The 20,745-nt window shown below is 38.1% G+C and overlaps 1 protein-coding gene across 4 annotated transcripts; it reads left to right on the top strand.

Moving 5' to 3' along the window:
* Positions 1-984: 984 nt before the first annotated feature.
* On the top strand, positions 985-19,760 carry LOC135714046 (ubiquitin carboxyl-terminal hydrolase CYLD-like). 4 transcript variants are annotated; one of them, XM_065237304.1, is made up of 10 exons: positions 985-1,201; positions 3,534-4,212; positions 4,587-5,631; positions 16,121-16,445; positions 16,509-16,702; positions 16,764-16,918; positions 16,978-17,196; positions 17,257-17,491; positions 17,565-17,903; positions 18,884-19,760. In XM_065237304.1, exons 2-10 carry the CDS (start codon positions 3,739-3,741, stop codon positions 19,075-19,077), a joined length of 3,180 nt encoding a protein of 1,059 aa, XP_065093376.1. In that variant the 5' UTR covers positions 985-1,201; positions 3,534-3,738; the 3' UTR covers positions 19,078-19,760. The 4 variants fall into 4 exon arrangements, with proteins under 4 accessions (XP_065093376.1, XP_065093378.1, XP_065093379.1 ...); XM_065237306.1 differs by having other exon boundaries at positions 985-1,206; XM_065237307.1 differs by having other exon boundaries at positions 1,053-1,068.
* The last annotated feature ends 985 nt before the right edge of the window (positions 19,761-20,745 follow it).

Here is a 20,745-nt window from a genome sequence, read left to right as displayed (position 1 = left end):
TAAGACTAGTAGGTCCCAAAGAAAATCATTATTATTTTTGGCTCACTCAGTACCAGAACAACGGTCCCAAGCAGTCCCAAGCTATTTCACTCACCCCTGCATGTTCTCCATGAATCCACACACCCCTGATGTTATCTGTCAAACTTTCATAGCGAATCAAAACAAACATAGTGTAGTAATAGAATTTCAACTAGAATAGGGTACGTTAATCGTTTGCTTGGGACCAATAGGCTACTAAAGTGGTGAGCCAATTTAAAATCGTTAGTTTCGTATTGATTGTTGGTTGTACCGTTATACCAACAATCAATACGAAACTAACGATTTTAAATTGGCTCACCACTTTAGTAGCCTATTGGTCCCAAGCAAACGATTAACGTACCCTATTCTAGTTGAAATTCTATTACTACACTATGTTTGTTTTGATTCGCTATGAAAGTTTGACAGATAACATCAGGGGTGTGTGGATTCATGCAGAACATGCAGGGGTGAGTGAAATAGCTTGGGACTGCTTGGGACTGTTGTTCTGGTACTGAGTGAGCCAAAAATAATAATGATTTTCTTCAGGACCCAGTGGTCTTAGAGTTACCTCTATGGTTTTATCGAACGTTGCGTGTAACGTTTTATGACTAGTAACTCAACTCGCAGAAGGTTACCTTAATAAACAAATACCATAAACGAACTGTATCCCGGATGGGTAAACTATCCCACAAATGGTTTGGATGATACCCCGAACATGTCGTTAAGCTCTCTTTTATGGTTATTTTTATTAGGGATCGTTTGCTATGAACTAATGCAACATATTCTAAATGTGATGAACTAGACGAAAATACGCCCTTTGCGTTTGGTCGGCAGCATAATGTCAAAGGGTCACGCACACATTCCCATCACATTCGTAAACATTCAACTATATACGTACACACCAAAGCAAGTGCGAATGGATTCGTGTCCTTTTCGGTAATGATTTCCATTCATAAACTTTCATTCGCGTGGAGTGGTTGTCCGTGTCGCGTTTTCTGTTCTCTCGATCGCAGATGGCACTGCTGCTAACAATACTTTTCGTACACCTCGGTGGGTGATTGGTGTCCGGAAAATCTTATCGCAAGTGATTGCAAAACAGTGTGAAAACAGCTAAAACTAACCCGATACCTGAATAACTTGAGTATTGCGACGCAATTTACCATCAAACGGAGAATCATTCGGTGTAAGGTAGCCAGTTACCAATGGATCTGGACAATCATTATTTTCTAGTAAAAATTGGCATGAAATACTTTTTCTCTTGTTTGACAGTAATTTATTTTCAATTCCATATCAAAATGTAGTTGAAGCTGAAAGTTTCTTTTCGTTCTCTTAGAATCTATCTATCGTCGTGTTAATTTGTATTCTATTGTTTTAGAATTTAATTTCTGGAAAGTATTCAGTGCTGACCTATATGATGAACACGAAGCAATATTGTTATTTTAGAGATGAAGTTACTATTTTTAGTGAATGTGAAAGAAGAATCTGTTTAATTTAATTTTGCTTATGTGCTCATACATCAAATAGTTAGCATGACTAACGTGGTTCAAAATGCGGAAATGAAATTTTGCCAACTTTATCTGGATTTTTTCGCTATCAAGTTTTTTCTTCACCATTGATAAATAATCGATTTCCCATTTCCGCTTAAAGGTGTGCGTGTACGTCTAACTGAGCAACGAAACAGAAAAAAAAAACATCCAGGGTTGCTGGAAGGCTTGGCGTAACTGAATGTTGTTTTTGTGATGATTAACATTCAATTTACATGCAAACGAAAGTTTCTTCGAGATTGTAATGTCGTTTGTTTTCTACTCAACATTATCTAGCACAGTTGGTTCATTCATTAATAAATTCTAATAATATTATATACAAAGTATAGTAAAACAATTGAAATTCCTATGTCGCTAGTAGAAACTTTGACGTTGGAAGTCGTAACTCGGACTCGTTTTTGTAAACAAATCTTGTACCCTTTCCACGCGAACTGAAGAACACCCACGCAAACCAACACCACTGTCGGAAAGGGGAGAATTTTCTCTACCCGACGATGTTTTTGGTTTGTGTGGGCGTACTTCGGTTCACGTGTAAAAGGTCTTACAACTTTTGTTTACAAAACCTTTTGTGCCATTTTCATTGTGCGAGAATTGATTGACCGGATGGACTGATTTGTGATTTTAGTGTATTTTTGAAAACGATTGCTTCCCTTCATAAACGCGAACCATAACTTGACCTTACCGAAAATGGTTAAATATTGTTTATAATCCCTGCTAAACTTTAACTGAAATGGTTATGGAACTTAACATGAACGTTTGTGTGATAAAGTTTTAACCTTTTGTGTTATGGTTTTTTGGAAGTGGACCTTACAGATAATAGGTTGGTAAGAATCATTTCCATTCAAAATAGTTGTTTTCTCCAAACATTATCGGAAGAACTATATTAGAACCTTTTTATTTATGGTTTGATAACTTTAATGGTAATGGTTATGGTTGTCAGTAAAGTCCATGGATGGTTTTGTATTATCGTCGGTAAGGTCCATGGGTGGTTTTGTATGTTTATTTTACGTGGACTATATCGTGAATTGGTAATCATTAATTTACAGGCAACCAATTCGCGATATATTCCACATAAACTTGATCGATGCTACAAAACCATCCGTGACCTTACCTTACTGACTACCATAACCATTACCATTAAAGTTATAAAATTATAAATAAAAAGATTCTAATATAATTCCTTTTCCAAAAATGTATGGAGAAAACAAGAATTTGGAATGGTAATGGTTCTTAACAACCCATTATTTGTAAGAGCCACTTCCAAAAAACCATAATACATAAGGTTAAAATTTTACCACACAAACGTTCATGTAAAGTTCCATAACTATTTCAGTTAAAGTTTAGCAGGGATTATAAACCATTTTTAACCATTTTCGGTAAGGTCAAGTAATGGTACTTATTTATGCGGGTCAATCACCAATTTATCGCGAATAAATGCTCGGTTCCACAAAAAAAAAAAAAAAAAAAAAACTACCAGTACTGCTTCAAGAATCACTCCCCTACCTGATTGTGTTGTTAGTTTGCGATTGAGCTTTTTTCGCAAGAAATCGGTGATTGAAGTTATTGTTAACAAAAAAAGTAACACCCACATCCAATGCATTAAGTCCTAAATAACATTGACATCTTCGTCGATTTTCTCTTTGCATCCTCACGGCCATGTTGAGACATTCCCAGTTAATTTCGAGCAAACACGACAAGAAACGGTTCAGCACCCAAGTAACTAACGAAAGAGAAAGTCGATGAAGAGAATCGATCAATGTCACTTGAGACTTAATGCATTATTCAGCTTGAAATCTCAAATCCGTCCGGATATTCAGCCAAGTTTCTTCTACTTGGTAAATTACAAGTGTATCTGGCAGCTCTGGTTGTTTCACGATTACACCCACACTAGCATGCGTTGTGTGAACTCGCAGTTTGTGTTGTGTGCGTGTGTTGTTCGTAACACTTATTTTTTATTTTTATTTACATCAGTATTTCAACATTCGACTCTGGCTGTCAAAAGAGGCAGTGATTTTGTTTGCATACAAACAGATTTTTACGTTCAGGAAACGAAAGAAACCAAACGAGAGGAAAAGAAGACTAGTCATTAGTCAGCAGAAAACAAACTAATGTACGAGAACTACTAGGCTGCCGCTTTTTATAAATTGATGTTCCATGGTAATCGATTGCTATCAAGATGACGGCCGTTTTTGCAGTGAGCACGGAAAAATTCAAAGCAAAATTGCTCCCCGCGGGAGGAGCTTTCTACGAAGAAAGCAATGGCAACAATACCGTTGAGGTTGATGTCGGTATGATGTTGCAGATCATCGAACAAACCTCGTCAAGGCTGGCCGTTGTTCGCATCAAGGACTTCTACAATCCAGATGATACGAGCAACCCAATCGTGCTGCAGTGCCAAACATCACAGTATCAACCGGTTCCGGATGATGTGTGGCCGTTTGTTATTGCCATACTGGATCCCCAAGAACGGTTGAAATTCGTGAAGCAACCTGGTCGGCTCATAAAAGTCAAGCATTTGCGTGAGGATCAAATAGTGAAGGTTTCCGGAAAAGCATTCTGTCGACCAATGGAGACGTATGATTGCATAATTAGATATCGTGGACCAGTTTCCGAAATAGGTCCAGGTTACTACTTTGGCTTGGAGTTACTGGTAATGTGATGGTTATTTCTGCTCTTATTCTTAAGTCTATCTAGTATGCTTGCCTATTGGTTAGAACAGTACTTTAATTGTTTTGAGTTTCTAAATTCGCTTAAAGATAGTGTTTGTACAGAATTAGAATTTAATTTTGCAATTGGCTATACATATTATCGTTCTATAATAACCTAATATTTAATCGTGACAACAATCTATTCAAAAATCAAAATCATTCATCTTGTTGCCATATTACAAATTTTGAAAGTAGCAGACTTTGAAGGGTTTACATGCTAATCGTTCCAGATCTGTAGCTTTCCTTGAAGTCCCAGCACAAAACCATGTATCGTATGTGTCACCAGCGATAATAATGCAAACATTGATCGTTACAGAACCTCGATAGTGGTGAATCCCCTCAACAAGATGATCTCATCTATGTGTCAACGTATATGAATGTACCCCCTAAATTGGCACTAATACTTGCGGCAAATTGGATCGATTTTGAAGATTTGGACCATTCCATTGTTAACAAACATTCCAAGAAAAATATACTAGAAGGTCTATTATGCGGAGCTAAAGATTTGAATTCCAAAATACGACAGAAAGCCAAGCGTTTAACAGAAATTCCAAAAGCGGGTAGTGACTCACGAGACGACAGGTACACACGATCGTTTACTCCAGATCCTGTGGGGAACAATCGTAACTCGGCCGATTTGACGCCGCTAGTTGAGCGGAACCTGATGGATAATAAGCAACAAAAAAGAATGGCTGCGTCAGTATCGAGTCCCAATCTGTCGAAACAGGACAGCAGTAGCAGTACAGGAAGCTCTAGCCGCATAATCAATAATCACCCGCATGATCGAATGACTGAGGACCTGCGGTTTATCGATAGCAGTCAAACGGAGGACAGCTATCGTTCTGGCAGAAGCTCGCAGAACAGCTCCAACAGTAGTACACTAAAACATTCCAAAACGCGCAAGAAGTCTTCGAAGGCGGGTACTTTTCTTAACTACGAGGGTCGTGATATTATAGTTATTGACAACGCTGATATCAATGAAGCGACGAGTGATGCAGGCAATGTGATAATTGTGGATCCACCGGCAACCCTAGCCGAAGCAGAGTCAAACGATGTAGATCTTAAGGATGTTCTGGGAGCCGATTGGCCATCTGCTGCGGGTGAAGCTGCAACATTATTGAATAGCGATAAGAAAACTCAAACTCCACCGAGTCACATCGGTAGGAACGGAATGGCCAGTGCTGGCGGTGGTGGTTATAGCAGTAGCAGCAGCAACAGCACCAGTAGTAACCAATTGTTGGGCAGGTACGAGCGGAACAAATCACTGAATCCAATCAGCCATTTGGCCAGCTCCAAACCGGGCGAAGGTGGAGTCCGCAAACGAGAGCAAAAGAGCATGGTTGACGTGGCTACGATGGCAAGTGAGTATTACTATGTTTGTTTACACACCCCACCACCTTAATGAAGGTTGTGAGATTCTTACTCTTCATAAATTCCCTCCCCTTGTATGGACATTTTCATAAGTCTATACCTAATAAATACGTCGAAGAAAATAACGCAATTGCAGAACCTTTTTCACTCACTCAATACATTTTGTTAAGAGTAAGGATACATTCAAAGAGACTTCAAAGGTCTTATACAGCTGTGCTCGATAAAATAGCAGCGCATGCATACATACAAGAGAAATAAAGATTGAAATCAATAACAAATGCATGATGATGACTAGGCAAAATATTGGATAACTAGCAGAGATTATGAGGAACTATTCTCATACGATTGTAATAAATTTACTGGCAGTGAATTGAACTGCTTAAACGGGGAATTTTGCCATAAAAGATACTCTTCCCTTAGCTCAGCAAAGGTGTAGCTACAAAGCAAGAGCTGGGTTCGGTGCCCACCGGTCAAGGATTTTTTCAAGTTGGAAAATTTCTCGACTTCCCGGCGCATTGAGTATGATTGTACTTGCCATACATTTAGGGACCATCCATAATTGACGTAACATATGTTTAACCAACTTTAAACCCCTCCCACCTCGTAGCGTATGATGAAATTTTCATGATTTATGGTAATCTAGCGGAAATCCAATATTGCGGAACTTTTTGGGCTATAAATTTCTAAAAATCTATAAATCTTTTAAAAATTGTCAGATCATTTTCCTATCTACGATTTTTTTTTATAGAATAGGTTATTCTGTTTCGGAGATAAGGCTGGAACAAGATCAAAAAAGATGGGTTTTAGGAAATAAGTCTTGTTTTTGGCAAACACTGAACCGAATTTGTCACAACAACCACCAAATGAAAGGTATAAATCCCATAGAACGCGTTTGAATATTGTTGGAATCGGTCAGCTGGTTCCGGAGATATGGCCAGAACATGTTTCGGTTTGTATGGACCATGCAACCTGGGGGCAACTTACCAACTCCAGTATATTGCCAGTGTACCTCGACTATTTTGTGCTGGTGGTTCTGTCAAATTAAAAAATAGCAAAATTGCGTCCTGAATGGGACGAGTACGGAAATGATGTACAGTAAATAAAATGCATGTTTAAAATTCATTTTACATAATCAGTTTAACTAAGATTATCTGTCACCTTGCCGGGAACTTAGGGCCATGTGAGTAAAACCAGTTCAATGGTAGTAATTTGGAGTGATCACACATCATATGATCTCTTTTACCGGGATTTCTCAACTAACTATTTTTTATCTATCTAATTGGTAAATAATTGTATTTCTATCGCCAGATGTCAGTGTTTTCGAATAATCGAAATTATATCATCCAAGAAAAACCCCTTTTAATAAGGATCGTCATGCGCACAAAACTTCCCTTCTTTACATTTTCAAGTTTCTTCTCTTTGAGTGACCATATTTTCGAAGACGAGCATGTTTCGAGATAAAGAAAATAACATCCCTCTCCCGAGAGTGATCCGAAACGAAATTAATGAAAAAGAACGATAGTGACTGCGTGAGTGCGCGACGCAACGCACCAGTATTCGTCTATACACCGGGCGGCGAATTGTGGGACTAAAAATAGCTGCCCATTCGAAACGATCTTTCCCAATCCGACACATTTTGTCCGTAATTAGCGTATAGTGATTCTTGCGTTGCCACCGCATTAGCTTGCAGTTTCCTTACATTTCGGTTTGTGCTTCAAATATTGCGACTTAATATAGTAAAAAATAAATAAAACAGAAGCGGAAAATATGCGCCTAACTGGAGGTTTCTTGCAATCAGTTTATGATTTCGTTCGTTGTGACTAGCCTGTTCATGGAAAGAAAAAGTGGTTCAAATCATTGTGTCCGCCTTGAAGCGTGTTGAATGTGCATTTAAAATAAATCACTGTTCGTAAATAATACGTAAGAGTGGTCTGTTCATGTGGTGTGAATCATTTTCTATGCATTTTCTTTGTTGAGAACAATAAGTCAGAAAAACAAACTAGAAGTTAGGTAACTATTTCGCAAAAGTAGCGCATACCGATAAAAAAAATGGTTCCGGACTTCGTCGATCAGGACATTTTGGACAACATCCCGGTGACTGTGCTGGACCTTTTTGACTGGGGCAATGACCCAGAACAGCTTGATTACGAAGGTTAGCATTGACTTAGGATATTTGTGGACGATTTTTTCTAAACCAATAAATCTGTGTGTAAAACAAACCTAATGAAGACTAAAGCGCTTTTTGAACATTGCTTTTCCTTTGAAAATTTGATCTCCGCGGTAGCAAACGATATTATAAGTTGGACAGTGCCTATTTATGACCAGTTCGATGTTTATCCGATTTACTTTTTGTATCAACGAATACGAAGATGATTACCTGCTAGAATGGCTTACAAGTATAAGAGTACATTTCAAGCATAACTTTTCAAAAGGACGTATGTTACATTGGATAGGAAATGAGAAACATTGGATAGCAATGTCCATATGAGATTATTAAATGCTATTTAAAAGTTAATGCTATTTTTTAAAATCTGTTTGAGCTATTAGCTGGATAAAGGGATACCGTTTAAGAGAATTGTGAAAAATGTCGAGTTTTGCAAACACGGACAAGACTTTTGATAAAACAAAATCATACACCTTTTACTTGTGTACTACTCACATACACCCTGATTGATTTGTTGGCATCACACCTTGATTGTTACATACACCCTGCATGATTCGTCTATTTGACAGAAGGGTTTTCACATACGTCAAATCAGATACACCGGTTTTTTTTTTGCAGTGAAGATACGTCCGCAGCTCAAAAAGCATTGAGGAAATGTCGGTTGGTTGGTTTATTTACATAACTACCCAGAGTTGTGAAATAATCGATGTTAAAAGCGGAGATGAGAGGGTCACCGCATTATCTGCTGTCAGATGTTATACGTTTTGTGTTTTTCGTATTAAGAAAGCGCTGGTCAGATTGGTATGTGAAGTTCAATATTAAAGTCAAGATGAAAGTGCAATTTTATTAGAATATTTTTGAAATAATAAACATGTTGCTCCCGGAAATACAAAAACAAACATACAAACTTGACGCATTTGCTGATTGATAGTGGTTGCTTTGTTTTTTCACATACGACGCTTCACTGTAAGCGTATCTGCAGTTTTTGTGTTATCATCCAATTTTAACAGTTAAGTCATGTTGACAATAAAAGGGTGTATCACCACCATTTTAAAAACAATGAAAGAAGGTCACATAGGGCGTTCATTAAATATATTTTCCATAATGCATTACAATTTCAAACATTGTTTTTCATTAACTCGTAGGAAAAGCATGTATTTTATATTCGGTTAGATGCAAAATATCGATTTGTTTATTTTTGCGACTTACGTCCTTTTGAAAAGTTATGCTTGATTTGCCTAATTTTAACTGATAATATTTATTAAACATCAAGCTTTCAAATATTAGTTTCAGCTTGGTGTTTGCACTTATGATCAACATATACAGACATTAGAGAACACTGAGACAAAATAATCTTGAGACATCCATAAGACATTTTGAGTTCATAAAACATTTATGAATTCGATAGGCATGAGGTATGCATTTCTTAAGCACAAATTATGATTCGTTATCGTGCTACGCCTTTAACCTATTCGATTTCCCAAGCGTTAAGTATAAAATACCCATTAATGACTTAAGGTGTTTCGCTGTGAGATCCTTATTCTCGTAACCACTTCGAAACTTTAAGTGCACAAATATCAGCTTCAATGAAACTGTTACTTCACGTTTGCTGTACTGCAGCATACATGAAGACTTCAAGCAATTTCAGATGAAATGGGGCAATAATTTCCGAGCAGTATGTAATTGAAAATTCGAAGACTACGTGGTTGCCATTTGTGGACTCTACAAGAAATCACCTTAAGCCATTTATCTTAAAAATGGCTATTTTTATCCATTAATAGCTAAGAGGAAGAGGAGACAACTGGCTTCTTACACGGTTAGAAAAAAGAACCCAAAATTAAGTTCTTTTCACTCATCTCGGCACTATAGTGCAGGAACCCAAAATTAGGTAAAGCGGGTCAAAGTAATTTTCATTTACTTGTGTGCAGTTCGTATGGAATTTTCCACTGGCTTTTTAACCAAAAGTAAGTTAGTTGTACCCAACAGTAGGTAAATATGATTATACTCAACGTTGGGTTCCCACACTTTACTACCCCTGTTGGGTGGTTTTGCTCCTTCGTTTTTGACAACATTAGTACACTGAAGCAAAGACCATAGTTAGGAATACTATTTTGCAGAAAACACTTATTTTCAGTATAACTATGCTTAATGCCGTTAAATCTACCATGATTTCAGTATAGTTGACTAAAAATATTATCAAATTTACTACCATTATGTCAAAACTACTATGCTTACTCAAAAGGCATAAGAGTTTTGATAGAAAAAATAGTAAAATTAAATGAATTTCGTTTCTGCACAAATCTATTGGTGGGAGTATTTAATTTAAACCATCAATATAGTATTTTTGCCAATGGATTTAGTTTCTGTGTAGGAGAAAAGGAGACAAACTAGTCAAAAGTAGGTAAAAGTGAACTGGGTGCTTTGGGTACGTTGGGTACTTTTTTCTTACCGTGTACACGGAGATGAAAAACAACCCAAAATTAAGTACTTTTCCCTCAATTCCGGGGTTCAGCCCAATAACCCAAATTTAAGTAAATCGCATATAGTAGTTTCCATTTAACACCAGCAAAAAAAATACCTACTCTTAAGTATATTCTACCCAAAATTAAGTTTAATTCACGCAAATTTGAGAATATGCAATTTACTCAAAAGTAGCTTATTGGGCTGAACTATATCGTTGGGTCGAATCTCTCGTTCCTTTTTTGACAACAATAACGAGTGCAAGTGAGAGGCTGAAGTCAATATTAAGTAAAAAGAACTTAAATTTTGGGTAGTATTTTTTCTCCGTGTATACCCCTTTATCTATATTTCTATCTCTATCTCTATCTTACGCACTTGAAATCGGCCAATCACGACCCTAATAAAAATAACCATAAAAGAGAGCTTAACGACGTGTTCGGGTTATCATCCAAACCATTTGTGGGATAGTTTACCCATCCGGGATACAGTTCGTTTATGGTATTTATTTATTAGGGGAGCTGGTTCGCTTTTGACAGAAAAGTGGTTCGTTTTCGCCCCCGTATTGTCTCCTCCTCGGTCTCCTCATCCTCTTAGATTAATAGGTGCTTTCAAGTTAGCGTTTGATGGAACAATACACGGCGAATGAAAACGACCCAAATTTGAGTATAGTTTACTCATAATCGCAGAAAGTGCAGGGACTCAACGATCAGTTAATTTGTCTCATGTTTTTTTCGTGGAAAACCTCAAAAATCTGGAGAAAAACCGAGCAAGTTTGACGTATTAATTTAATTTTTAATTAAAGGTTTAGCAATATTTTTACCAATGCCAGTGATGGTATGATCAAAATTGATATTTTTCCGCTCTCATACGGTCTCATTATCACGTGTGATATTGGAGCAAACTATAATGCTTGATATTGATTTTACAAGCTTCTTTGATATTGCGAGATTATCCACAACGTGTAAAGGTGTATTCAGATCTGAGCGATATTTCAAGCGTGGAGAGAGATTTTGCGAAGGTACGAGAGGGAGAAAATCTAGGAGAAAAGTACTAGTTGTCTCTCATTCCAACGCAAATTTTGCTCCGCTCCGCTAATGTACGCTCAAGTCTGAATACACTTTCAAGTTGAAGCCTCGATTGAAGCTGATAGTTGAATCAACGCAAAAACGATTCCGTTGCACCTCGTTTTCTTAGAAAGAGGGGGTATAATAATGCCACAGACAAACAGACATAACTCTCGCAACTCATCGATCAAGCATTTAACGGACCATTTAAAAGTATCGTAGTTGGTAGTACCGCCACCTGTTGCGCTCATAGTCAATTGAGTTGTTTAACTTCGAAAAATATACCGATTTTTGTACATCATCTGATAGAGCTTCGTTTTCTGAGCACAACAATATTTTTTTATCGATCCCATAGATATTCATCTCGATTTTTAAATCAAGATTTAAAGTTTTGATCGTTGACACTGAATCTATTCGATGACAGCTCACTCCCATACAAAGTCCCACCAAGGGGTGCTAAGATGGTGATTTTTGTCAATGTAATCGTACTTATTTAAAATATTTGCAGTGTACCAAAATTGATGAAATTTTGGATTTCGGATCCATTTTTAATGCAGATAAAGAATATGCATTTACTTCAATACCCGTAAACAACCTAATTACCTTGCGTTTGACGTTTACACACTACCGCCATCTGTTCAGCGTATGGCCCACCACAGTGTACTCAACAGATGGCGGCAATGTTTTAGCGACGATGTTTTACAGTGAGAAGTGTTCAATGTGTTATCTCTGTTTGTCTGTTATAATGCTATCTCTTTTTTATCTTCACCGATGGCAGACACGAAACGACTAGCAGTTGCTGCTAGCCGTTATTGACGTTAACGGCACCGTCGAAAAATTTGCTCTTCCAGCAAATATAGACAGTTTCTTATGGGAATTTTCAGTGGAGTGAAAGGATAGTAACTCTAAGACCAGAAGGTCCCAAAGAAACGAGCTCAACTTTTTGGTACTATCTTCGGTCCCAAGCTAATCGATTCACCCCTCGAAACATAGCAAAATCCACTAACCCCTCATTGTATCTGTCAAACTTTCATAGCGAATCAAAACAAACATAGTGTAGTACTAGAATTTCGACTAAAATGGGTTACGTTAATCGTTTGCTTGGGACCAATAGGCTAGTCAAGTAGTGAGCCAATTTAAAATAGTTAGTTTCGTATTGATTGTTGATGGTACCAAACAAGAATACTAAGATGAAACTGTCGGAAGAAAAACTTCTATTTTAGTGTCCTCTTTCACGGTCCCTTTCATCCAATGAATATCCCCCGTATGCAAGGTAATGTTGTGGTTTTGCTGCCCCCTCGGTAGAGGTGAAATTTGGCGCACTTTTGACGTAGGACTACGTCTATGATTTCTATAAGGGGGTGAAAACCAAAAATGGGACATGTAACAAAATTATGAAAGATTTTAAACGTTGATAACTCAGCTGCCCCTGGACCAATTTCAATAATTTTATCACATATCGATCATAAATATTTCTACGCATCTGTTAAATTTAAGACTCCATCATTTTTCAAAATCTGACTATAGAAAATTGCACGAATGTGTAAGTTTTGCTATGATAATTAAAATTATCACCGATTGCCTGCGAAAACCGATTTCCCTAAAACAGATTTCAAAGTTAAATTCCATCCGGTCTCACCAAACGGTGTTTATTCATTCATTCATCATACATATTGGTGAGTGATGGTGTTCTACAGTACACAACGAAAGGCTGCCTGCTGCCATAGAAGGAGAGAGAAGCCGTACCGCTATTGATCGGATTCAGTAGCTCTTCGTGAGTCGCTGTGGGCCATTTATGTCAAGCGCGTCATACTAAAGAAGATAAACAGAGAAAACTCCGCTTAAGTTCCTATTCCTACACAAAACACAAGCTCGTGCTGCAGTTAACAAATAAGATTTATTGTATAGGACCACGTAGTCATACGTCACAATTGCGTATAACCCCATAGGGCTGTGCTGTCATTTTTCCACCAATGAGAGTGCAGCACATGTTTGAAACGGTCGGTGATGATCATCTGGAGAAATAAATGCTTATATCGGCATGATATAACCGATTACAAATATTTTACTTTTAGGTTCGTTAATCGATTATTCGAATGAAAATCGGCCATCACTAGATGAATGTTGAACGTTCATACTTTTAAATTTAAATAACTTGTGATTGCATTTTAACTTCAACGCACCGGTTATTTGTATTGCGTGACTCTCGCACTTTTGGTCTCTGGTCACATTTCGAGGGATTCCTACCAGCGTTAAGTAACGGTCAGTGCCAGTCAGATTACCGAAAATTACTCTGATAATTTTTCAATTAATTAAAATTACTTTAGTACTTTGAAATTACCTTTATTACTCTCGATTGCCGAAATTACTACGATTACTTGAATAATTTTAGGAATTACTTTGGAATACTCAATTATTCAATGATTAACAATTTTCCAAAGGTGGAATTGTTAGAGAAATGTGATGAAATCCAAGCTCGATTAATAAAAATAAACTGCACAACAAAAAACAAAACTGGAATGATGTTAAACTCATATTTCTAGAGTAACATTTGAAATGGGCCTATGTCCAAAACGTAAACAAACCAGAAAATGAATTTTAAATGTTGACCGCCATTATTCAATTCATATTTAAGAAGATTGAAGTATTTTAGGCATTTATATTGTTCGCAATAACAATAGTAACTGTATCTCAGTATACAACATCCAAAATATGCGAAAAGCTTTCAAAATTATATGAAAATCGATAACAATATAATTTCATAAATTAATAAGCCTTTTTTGTGATCTTTCAATGGATAGGCCCTTTTTGTTAAGCCGTTGTGCTTGTCATCATAAATGGTAGGCCCTTTGCTAAGCCTTTTCGCAACGTCAAATAAATTCAAAACAAATCATCGGCCCTGCCTCAAGCAGTAGGGCCTAGCTTTGGTTTGAAATTTTTCAATCATCGGCCCTTCTACGTCACTAGGCTTATCAATGAAATGAAATAAATAAATGGTTGGCCGTTTTAGCGTGCGGGCCTATTAATGAATCGAAAAATTGCGTTGATCGGCCGTTTCGAAAATCGAGTTATTTTTAATGATTTTTCTCGATTATGCGCCCTAATAAAAAATAACCATAAACGAACGATAACCCAAATCATTGAACTATTCCACAAATGGTTTGGATGATACCCAGAACACGTCGTTAAGCAAATTAACCATACAATTTTTATTAGGGCGGAACTTTCCTACACGATTGGTAGCTATCAAGCAGTGCTAAGGAATGGTATCAAAACCCGATTTGTTTACGTTTTGGACATAGGCCCATTTCAAATGTTACTCGAGATTTCAAACTGAGTTAAAACAGTTTCATTGAAAAACCGGAATTTGAAAGTTTTACTGTAAATACTGTATTTCAATATAGCAAGACTCGTCTGTTGCTTTTGTTTTGATTCTGGATCAACAATAGAAAAGGGCCCATCAGCATTTGTAAACAAACCGTTCCAAAGCCCTTTACTCCCAAAACCAACACCATCATCGGATAGGAGAAACTTTCACCTACACGATGATGGTGTTGGTTTGTGTGGGGTGTGGGCAGCCTTCGATTTGTGAGGAATGCGCTTTGGAACGGTTTGTTTACAAATGCTGATGGGCCCTTTTCTATTGTTGATCCAGGATTTGGATTTGGGCATTTCAAGCTGAACATTGCATTAGGTCCTAAGTAACATTGATCGATTCTCTTCGTCGACTTTCTCTTTCGTTAATACCATGAGCACATAACTGTTTCTTGTTGTGTTTGTCGTATTAGATGCTAGATAAAAGCTTCTTTTATCGATACATGTGCTGAAAATACCTGGGAATGTCTTAAGATGGCCGTGGAGATATAAAGAGAAAGTCAACGAAGAGAATCTGTCCATGTTACTTAGGACCTAATGCAATGTTCAGCTTGAATTGGCAATCAAAATCTCGATTATCGTGCTGAGGGGTGACGGCGAGGGGGAGAGAGGTTTATGATTTTGTGACAAGCAATGCATTAGGTATAGGAAAAACGTAACGAAAGGGGGAGGGACATAATAAATGGATCGCCCCTAATATGAAAAAGTCGCATTGATTTGGTTGCATAATATGGTTCTTATTTTTTTTCCAGTTTTTCATTTTTTTTTAATATCTAAATTCGATTTTCACTAATTTAAAAATAAAGTAAATCTGAAGCAACTAAAATCTTAAAATTTACATAGAATAATAAGGAATATGATAATTCCAGATTGCAAATATTTATGGAATTACTCAAATTACTGTTTTATTTATTTTTAAGATCACCCAAGTATTTTTCAAGCAGTAGGAATTCCTGACATTACCCATAAATTACCCACAAATATTTTTATTACATTGAAATTAACTAGGAAATTACTAAGTAATTCAAAATTCACCAATTATTTTAATAATTTGTGGTAAATTTTTCATTACCGATCACCTTACAAGGAAAAGGAACCCCTCGTCCATAAATAAAAAAAATAAAATGAAAACAAGAATTAAATTTGGCAACCCTGCTCACAGTTTGATCTTATTTTGCATCCGTAGTGTGGAGTGACGAGTTTCAAATTGATAGCCGTTCTAAAACCCCCAACAAGATTCACTCTTTCCCATTGTTTTTAATACTGTTCCATCAATGGTCCTTCAAGAACATATTAGATCTACGGTCATGTTTCTGTGGGATCTGTACTACCATCGATTTTTCGGAATCACTAATTCATTCTCCCGTTCCATTTTTGCATCCGGCGCTGGCAACGCTCTGGATTGGTCACTTTTAGAACCGAACGATGGATCCTCACAAGTGTATGACAATAGCAACAATATACCTCACACGATTGCCTCGTCCCCTTCGGAGGGCTCGGATATTGCCATCCAACCGTCACCGTTGAAGGAAGTTCCGGACAATCCAATTTTTGAAGTCGGCTCGATGGTAGAGGTTGATGTAGAAAAGGCTGAATTGTATGGCGTGATCCGTTGGATCGGCCCGTTGCACATCCCCGGCACTAGCAGTAGCAACACCCGCGTGATGGTCGGTGTGGAACTGGAGGACGAACCGATCGATGCCAATGTACATGCCACCGACGGGACTTACAACGGTGTCAAGTATGAGATGTAGGTTCAGGTTCCCAAAGAATTTTAGTTTTAACCTATGTTGTCTCTTTACAGGTTATTCAAGTGTCCGCCGAAGCGAGCCATCTTTGTTTACCCTGCACAGTGCAATCAAGATCGCCGGTTCCAGGATTTTGGTGCCGCGTCCCCAGCTACACCCAAGATTGTAGCTTCTACATCCAAATCGTTGGATACCACCATGTTTGGCAAGGTGGATTGCCCTATTGTGGAGGGCGCCGTGGCACCACTAAGTGAGTCGATGTTTTTTATTTGGATTTAATTCCATATTAAAAATGTTCTTATTTCGTACAGAAATCCTTCAACAAACTGAGTTGGAATCTATTTGTGGCAAGTTTAGAGGTATTCAAGGACATCACAATTCGTGTTATTTGGATGCAACATTGTTCTCAATGTTTACATTTACGAGCGTGTTTGACTCGCTATTATTCCGACCCAGGGAACCCGAGGTTAGAGAAGTGAAAGCTTTGACAGTAGCGCCATATATTGATCGTGTTGAACATTACAGGATAATCCCCAATATGAAGAGGTCCAAAAGGTACTGCGCGAAGAGATAGTCAACCCATTGCGAAAGAATCACTTTGTTCGAGCTGATAGGGTGATGAAGTTACGCCAGTTATTGGACAGATTGAGTTCGGTCACTGGTCTCACCAGCGAAGAAAAGGACCCGGAGGAGTTTCTCAATAGTCTGCTGGCTCAGATTTTACGGGCAGATCCTTTTTTAAAGGTTCGATCGATAAAATGAAATATATTCAATTTTCTTACTATTTTTCATTCCATCAAACAGTTGAGTTCCGGATTGGACACGTTCTACTATCAATTGTTCGTTGAAAAAGATGACCAATTGAAGCTGCCCTCAGTGCAGCAACTGTTCGAACAAAGTTTCTTGACGTCCAATATCAAGCTAAAGGAAGTGCCCTCCTGTCTCATCATACAAATGCCACGTTTTGGAAAGAACTTTAAAATGTACCCTCGAATACTACCGTCACAGGTACTGGACGTGACTGACATCATCGAAGATTGTAAGTGTTAAAACTTGTTTTGAATAATCTAACCTCTAACCAGTTACCTCTTACAAAAAAACATCTATTTCAGCTCCTCGACAGTGCTTCATTTGCGGCAAGCTAGCGGAACATGAGTGTCGCGAGTGTTTCGGATTGATGCAGGAAGTAACCACTTTGGAGAGCACGACTCTCTGCACGGCTTGCTTGGAAACGGCACATTCCCACGTGAAACGGAAGACTCACAAACCGAGTCCATTGACCGTGCCGAAGGACTTTAAAATTATGGCCGAACACTGTCCGGTGCCACGGCTGTTCATGGAACTGTTTGCCGTGGTGTGCATCGAAACGTCCCACTATGTGGCATTTGTGAAGGCCGCTTCCGGCCAGGATGCACCGTGGGTGTTCTTCGATTCGATGGCTGACAGACGAGGTAGGTTTTGGGGGGCTATTTTCGGTTGTGGTCGTTGCGATACATTCGCGTGTTTAACACTCCGAATACGATGCCTCCGAAAAACGTTTAACGGCAAGTTTGCAATGACATAACTTAGCAATTTCTTGATGAATTTCAAAGATTGTGGTACCTTTAGAATTCCTAGGGTCTGTAGATTATTTTGGTTGTGCAAACAAAAAATGAATTCTAAAGCGAAAAGAATCGTTACACTTTTTTTTTTTTTAATGTGTGTTTATGGGTTTTGCAAGTGGCTTAAGATCTATAATTTAGATTAATGGGCACAATAATGTTCGTAATAAGCCATAATACAGTCATGGTTCCTATATACGGATCCTGGAAACAACGGTTCGGTCCTCCAGAAGATTCGGAACAATCCACGAAACTGATCCTACAGTTCCGCGGTTTTTTTTCAAAAACACTTGGAATTGTGATGATAAAATGGATTTGGGGTCGTGACATTTTCATGGACCCGGATGGCCATGGGACAGTTCTCCGTAGGATAGTAGTCAATGTAGGAAAGAATTTGGGGTCATGACATAAATATTATCCCGGATGGCCATTGGACCATCCTCCGGAAGATCCGTAATATCCGTAAAAATGGTCCATCCATGAAACTGATCCTATAGCTCCGCAGTTTTTTCGAAAACACTCACTTGGAACTGTGATATGTACAAGAAAAATTTCGGTGTCATGACATAAACATGAAACCGGACGGTCATGGGACCATCCTCCGGAACTTCCGTAAAAGTGGTCAATCCATGAAACTGATCATAGAGCATCCTGGTTTTTTGAAAAATACTTGGAACTGTGATAGGGGCGGTTCATAAACTACGTAGACCGATTTTTAGAGGTTTGAGACCCCCCCTCCCCCGGCGTAGACAATCGTTCATACAATTTTTTAGAAATTTGTAAGGACCGTAGACATTTGTGACGATACCAACATTCTTATTCCATTCCAGGTGAGCAAAACGGTTACAACATTCCGGAGATGATCGCGGTGCCCGATCTACCACTGTGGCTATCCGACGAGGGCGCCCGCCAGCTGAACGAGAAGGCAACCAACGACAAGATGTTACCTGAACACGCTAAACGACTGCTCTGTGATGCGTACATGTGCATGTACCAAAGCACGGACGTAATGATGTACAGATAAGAAGCGATTCTACACTCTTTTGGCCTATCTAGTCCCCCCTTACGTATATCGTTCACTTAAAAAAAAACACAATCTTGCAATATTTACCTCCTGCAACAAAAACTCCTACTTACCTGTTTAAAATGATAGTGTGTGAACTATTCGGTACAATTGAAGCTTCGCACGAGTATCAACTTAATATTTTTGGAACCAAATCGATCATGTAACCAAGTTGACCGTATTGTTCTAGATCCTAATAGTGATGCGGAACGGAAAGCGCACCTCGCCGACAGTGCGAAAAACTAAATTGAAGTCGTGATTTTCAGAAGAGCAGATTATATACATATATTTACATGATATTTTTGAGAATAATTCTAATCCAACTTAACCATACTGCTGCAAAATTGGCCGACAAGGAACATGTGAATTAAACCAGCGAAACGCAAATGCAATATACGAACGAAAAACATAACAGTTCAAATGTAAACGGAAGTGAGCTCTTAGAAATGAAACAAAGCAAATCGAAAGACAAATCTTTATTGTTCTTAGAAATCAGTGAAGTTGGAATTTTTCGACGCTAAGTAGTTTGGATGTTGCCAAAGTAAACACAAAAATAATACAAATTGCTTTATCTGTGCATCACCAAGACGTAACAATTGATTAGACGATGTATTTCACAATGAATAAACAAAACACAAGAGTAACGGTAGCTTTAATTAAAATTTAGCGGACGAACAAAAGGGACGGCCGAGTCGAGGTGGCTCGAATCGGATGAATAATCTATAAATGTCTGATCATCGATCTCAGAGGCTCCAAGGGTTTCGTGTTTTTGGGTTAAATTTTCAACTTCAAACTATTATAATAACGGCAGAGGACATCGTCTCCAGGATATGAATGATCGTCATGCAAATAGTGAATTGATGTGCTTTAGTTGACTTGTTAAAATACTGTTAACTGACGATGTAAGTGTTAGCACTACACTACAAATTGTCCTTCCGCTTGTGACCGGTATATAATGGTAATTAATCGACTACCAAAATTGAGTACCTAAAAACTTCGGGAAAGAGAGGAGCGGATGCGGTCATAAATGCATTGGCAATTTTCGCAGTCCCCTTTGCCTTGAGGTTTACTTCCTACCTATCACTTACTATGCTGCCGCTATTCACATAACAGTCCCATGTCCTGTGGAATTCATATGTACATGGGTCTGTTATGGGAATAGCTGCAGTATGCTTTTAGGGTGTTTTGGTAATCGGTTGCGAAAGGCGAAGCATTTGTTGAAACTTTAGAATCAATGCAATATTAACCTACTACTAGAACAAACTAAAAGAACAAACCTAGCGCTATGTGGCTACTATCATGCTTATTAAGAATTACTCTCTTCTATATACAAATACATACAAGTTTGATACCGCGGTTTGTGCGCGATCAAATGTTGGAAATGGGTTTTCAACTACATCGACATGGACGTGAATCTAGTGGACAGTGGTACCGGCGTTGGGTACCTAGTACATACACCAAATCTGTTGGAGAAGCATATAGGAACGAAATTATGTACCTAGTTGAAAATATACGAAAAGTCAAACAGAGATAAGTTGTATTTTTTATCATTACAATCCGAAAACTTCTGCGTACTAGACAGCGTCTACCTCACGTTCACTCATTCAAGTATCCTGTACACGTTCAGTG

The sequence above is a fragment of the Ochlerotatus camptorhynchus genome, unplaced genomic scaffold (genome assembly GCF_037179485.1).
Source record: "Ochlerotatus camptorhynchus isolate MF236.1 unplaced genomic scaffold, CSIRO-AGI_Acam_v1.1 ptg000602l, whole genome shotgun sequence".
NCBI classification, from domain to species: domain Eukaryota; kingdom Metazoa; phylum Arthropoda; class Insecta; order Diptera; family Culicidae; genus Ochlerotatus; species Ochlerotatus camptorhynchus.
The sequence above is the reverse complement of the archived record's forward strand: the minus strand, read 5'-3'. Positions and strand labels throughout refer to the sequence as shown.

Coding starts and splice junctions, on each gene's coding strand:
- LOC135714046 (XM_065237304.1), top strand. CDS start 3,739: ATGACGGCCGTTTTTGCAGTGAGCACGGAAAAATTCAAAGCAAAATTG. Junction 16,446..16,508: donor GGGACTTACAACGGTGTCAA/GTATGAGATGTA, acceptor GTCTCTTTACAG/GTTATTCAAGTGTCCGCCGA. Junction 17,492..17,564: donor GACTGACATCATCGAAGATT/GTAAGTGTTAAA, acceptor CATCTATTTCAG/CTCCTCGACAGTGCTTCATT.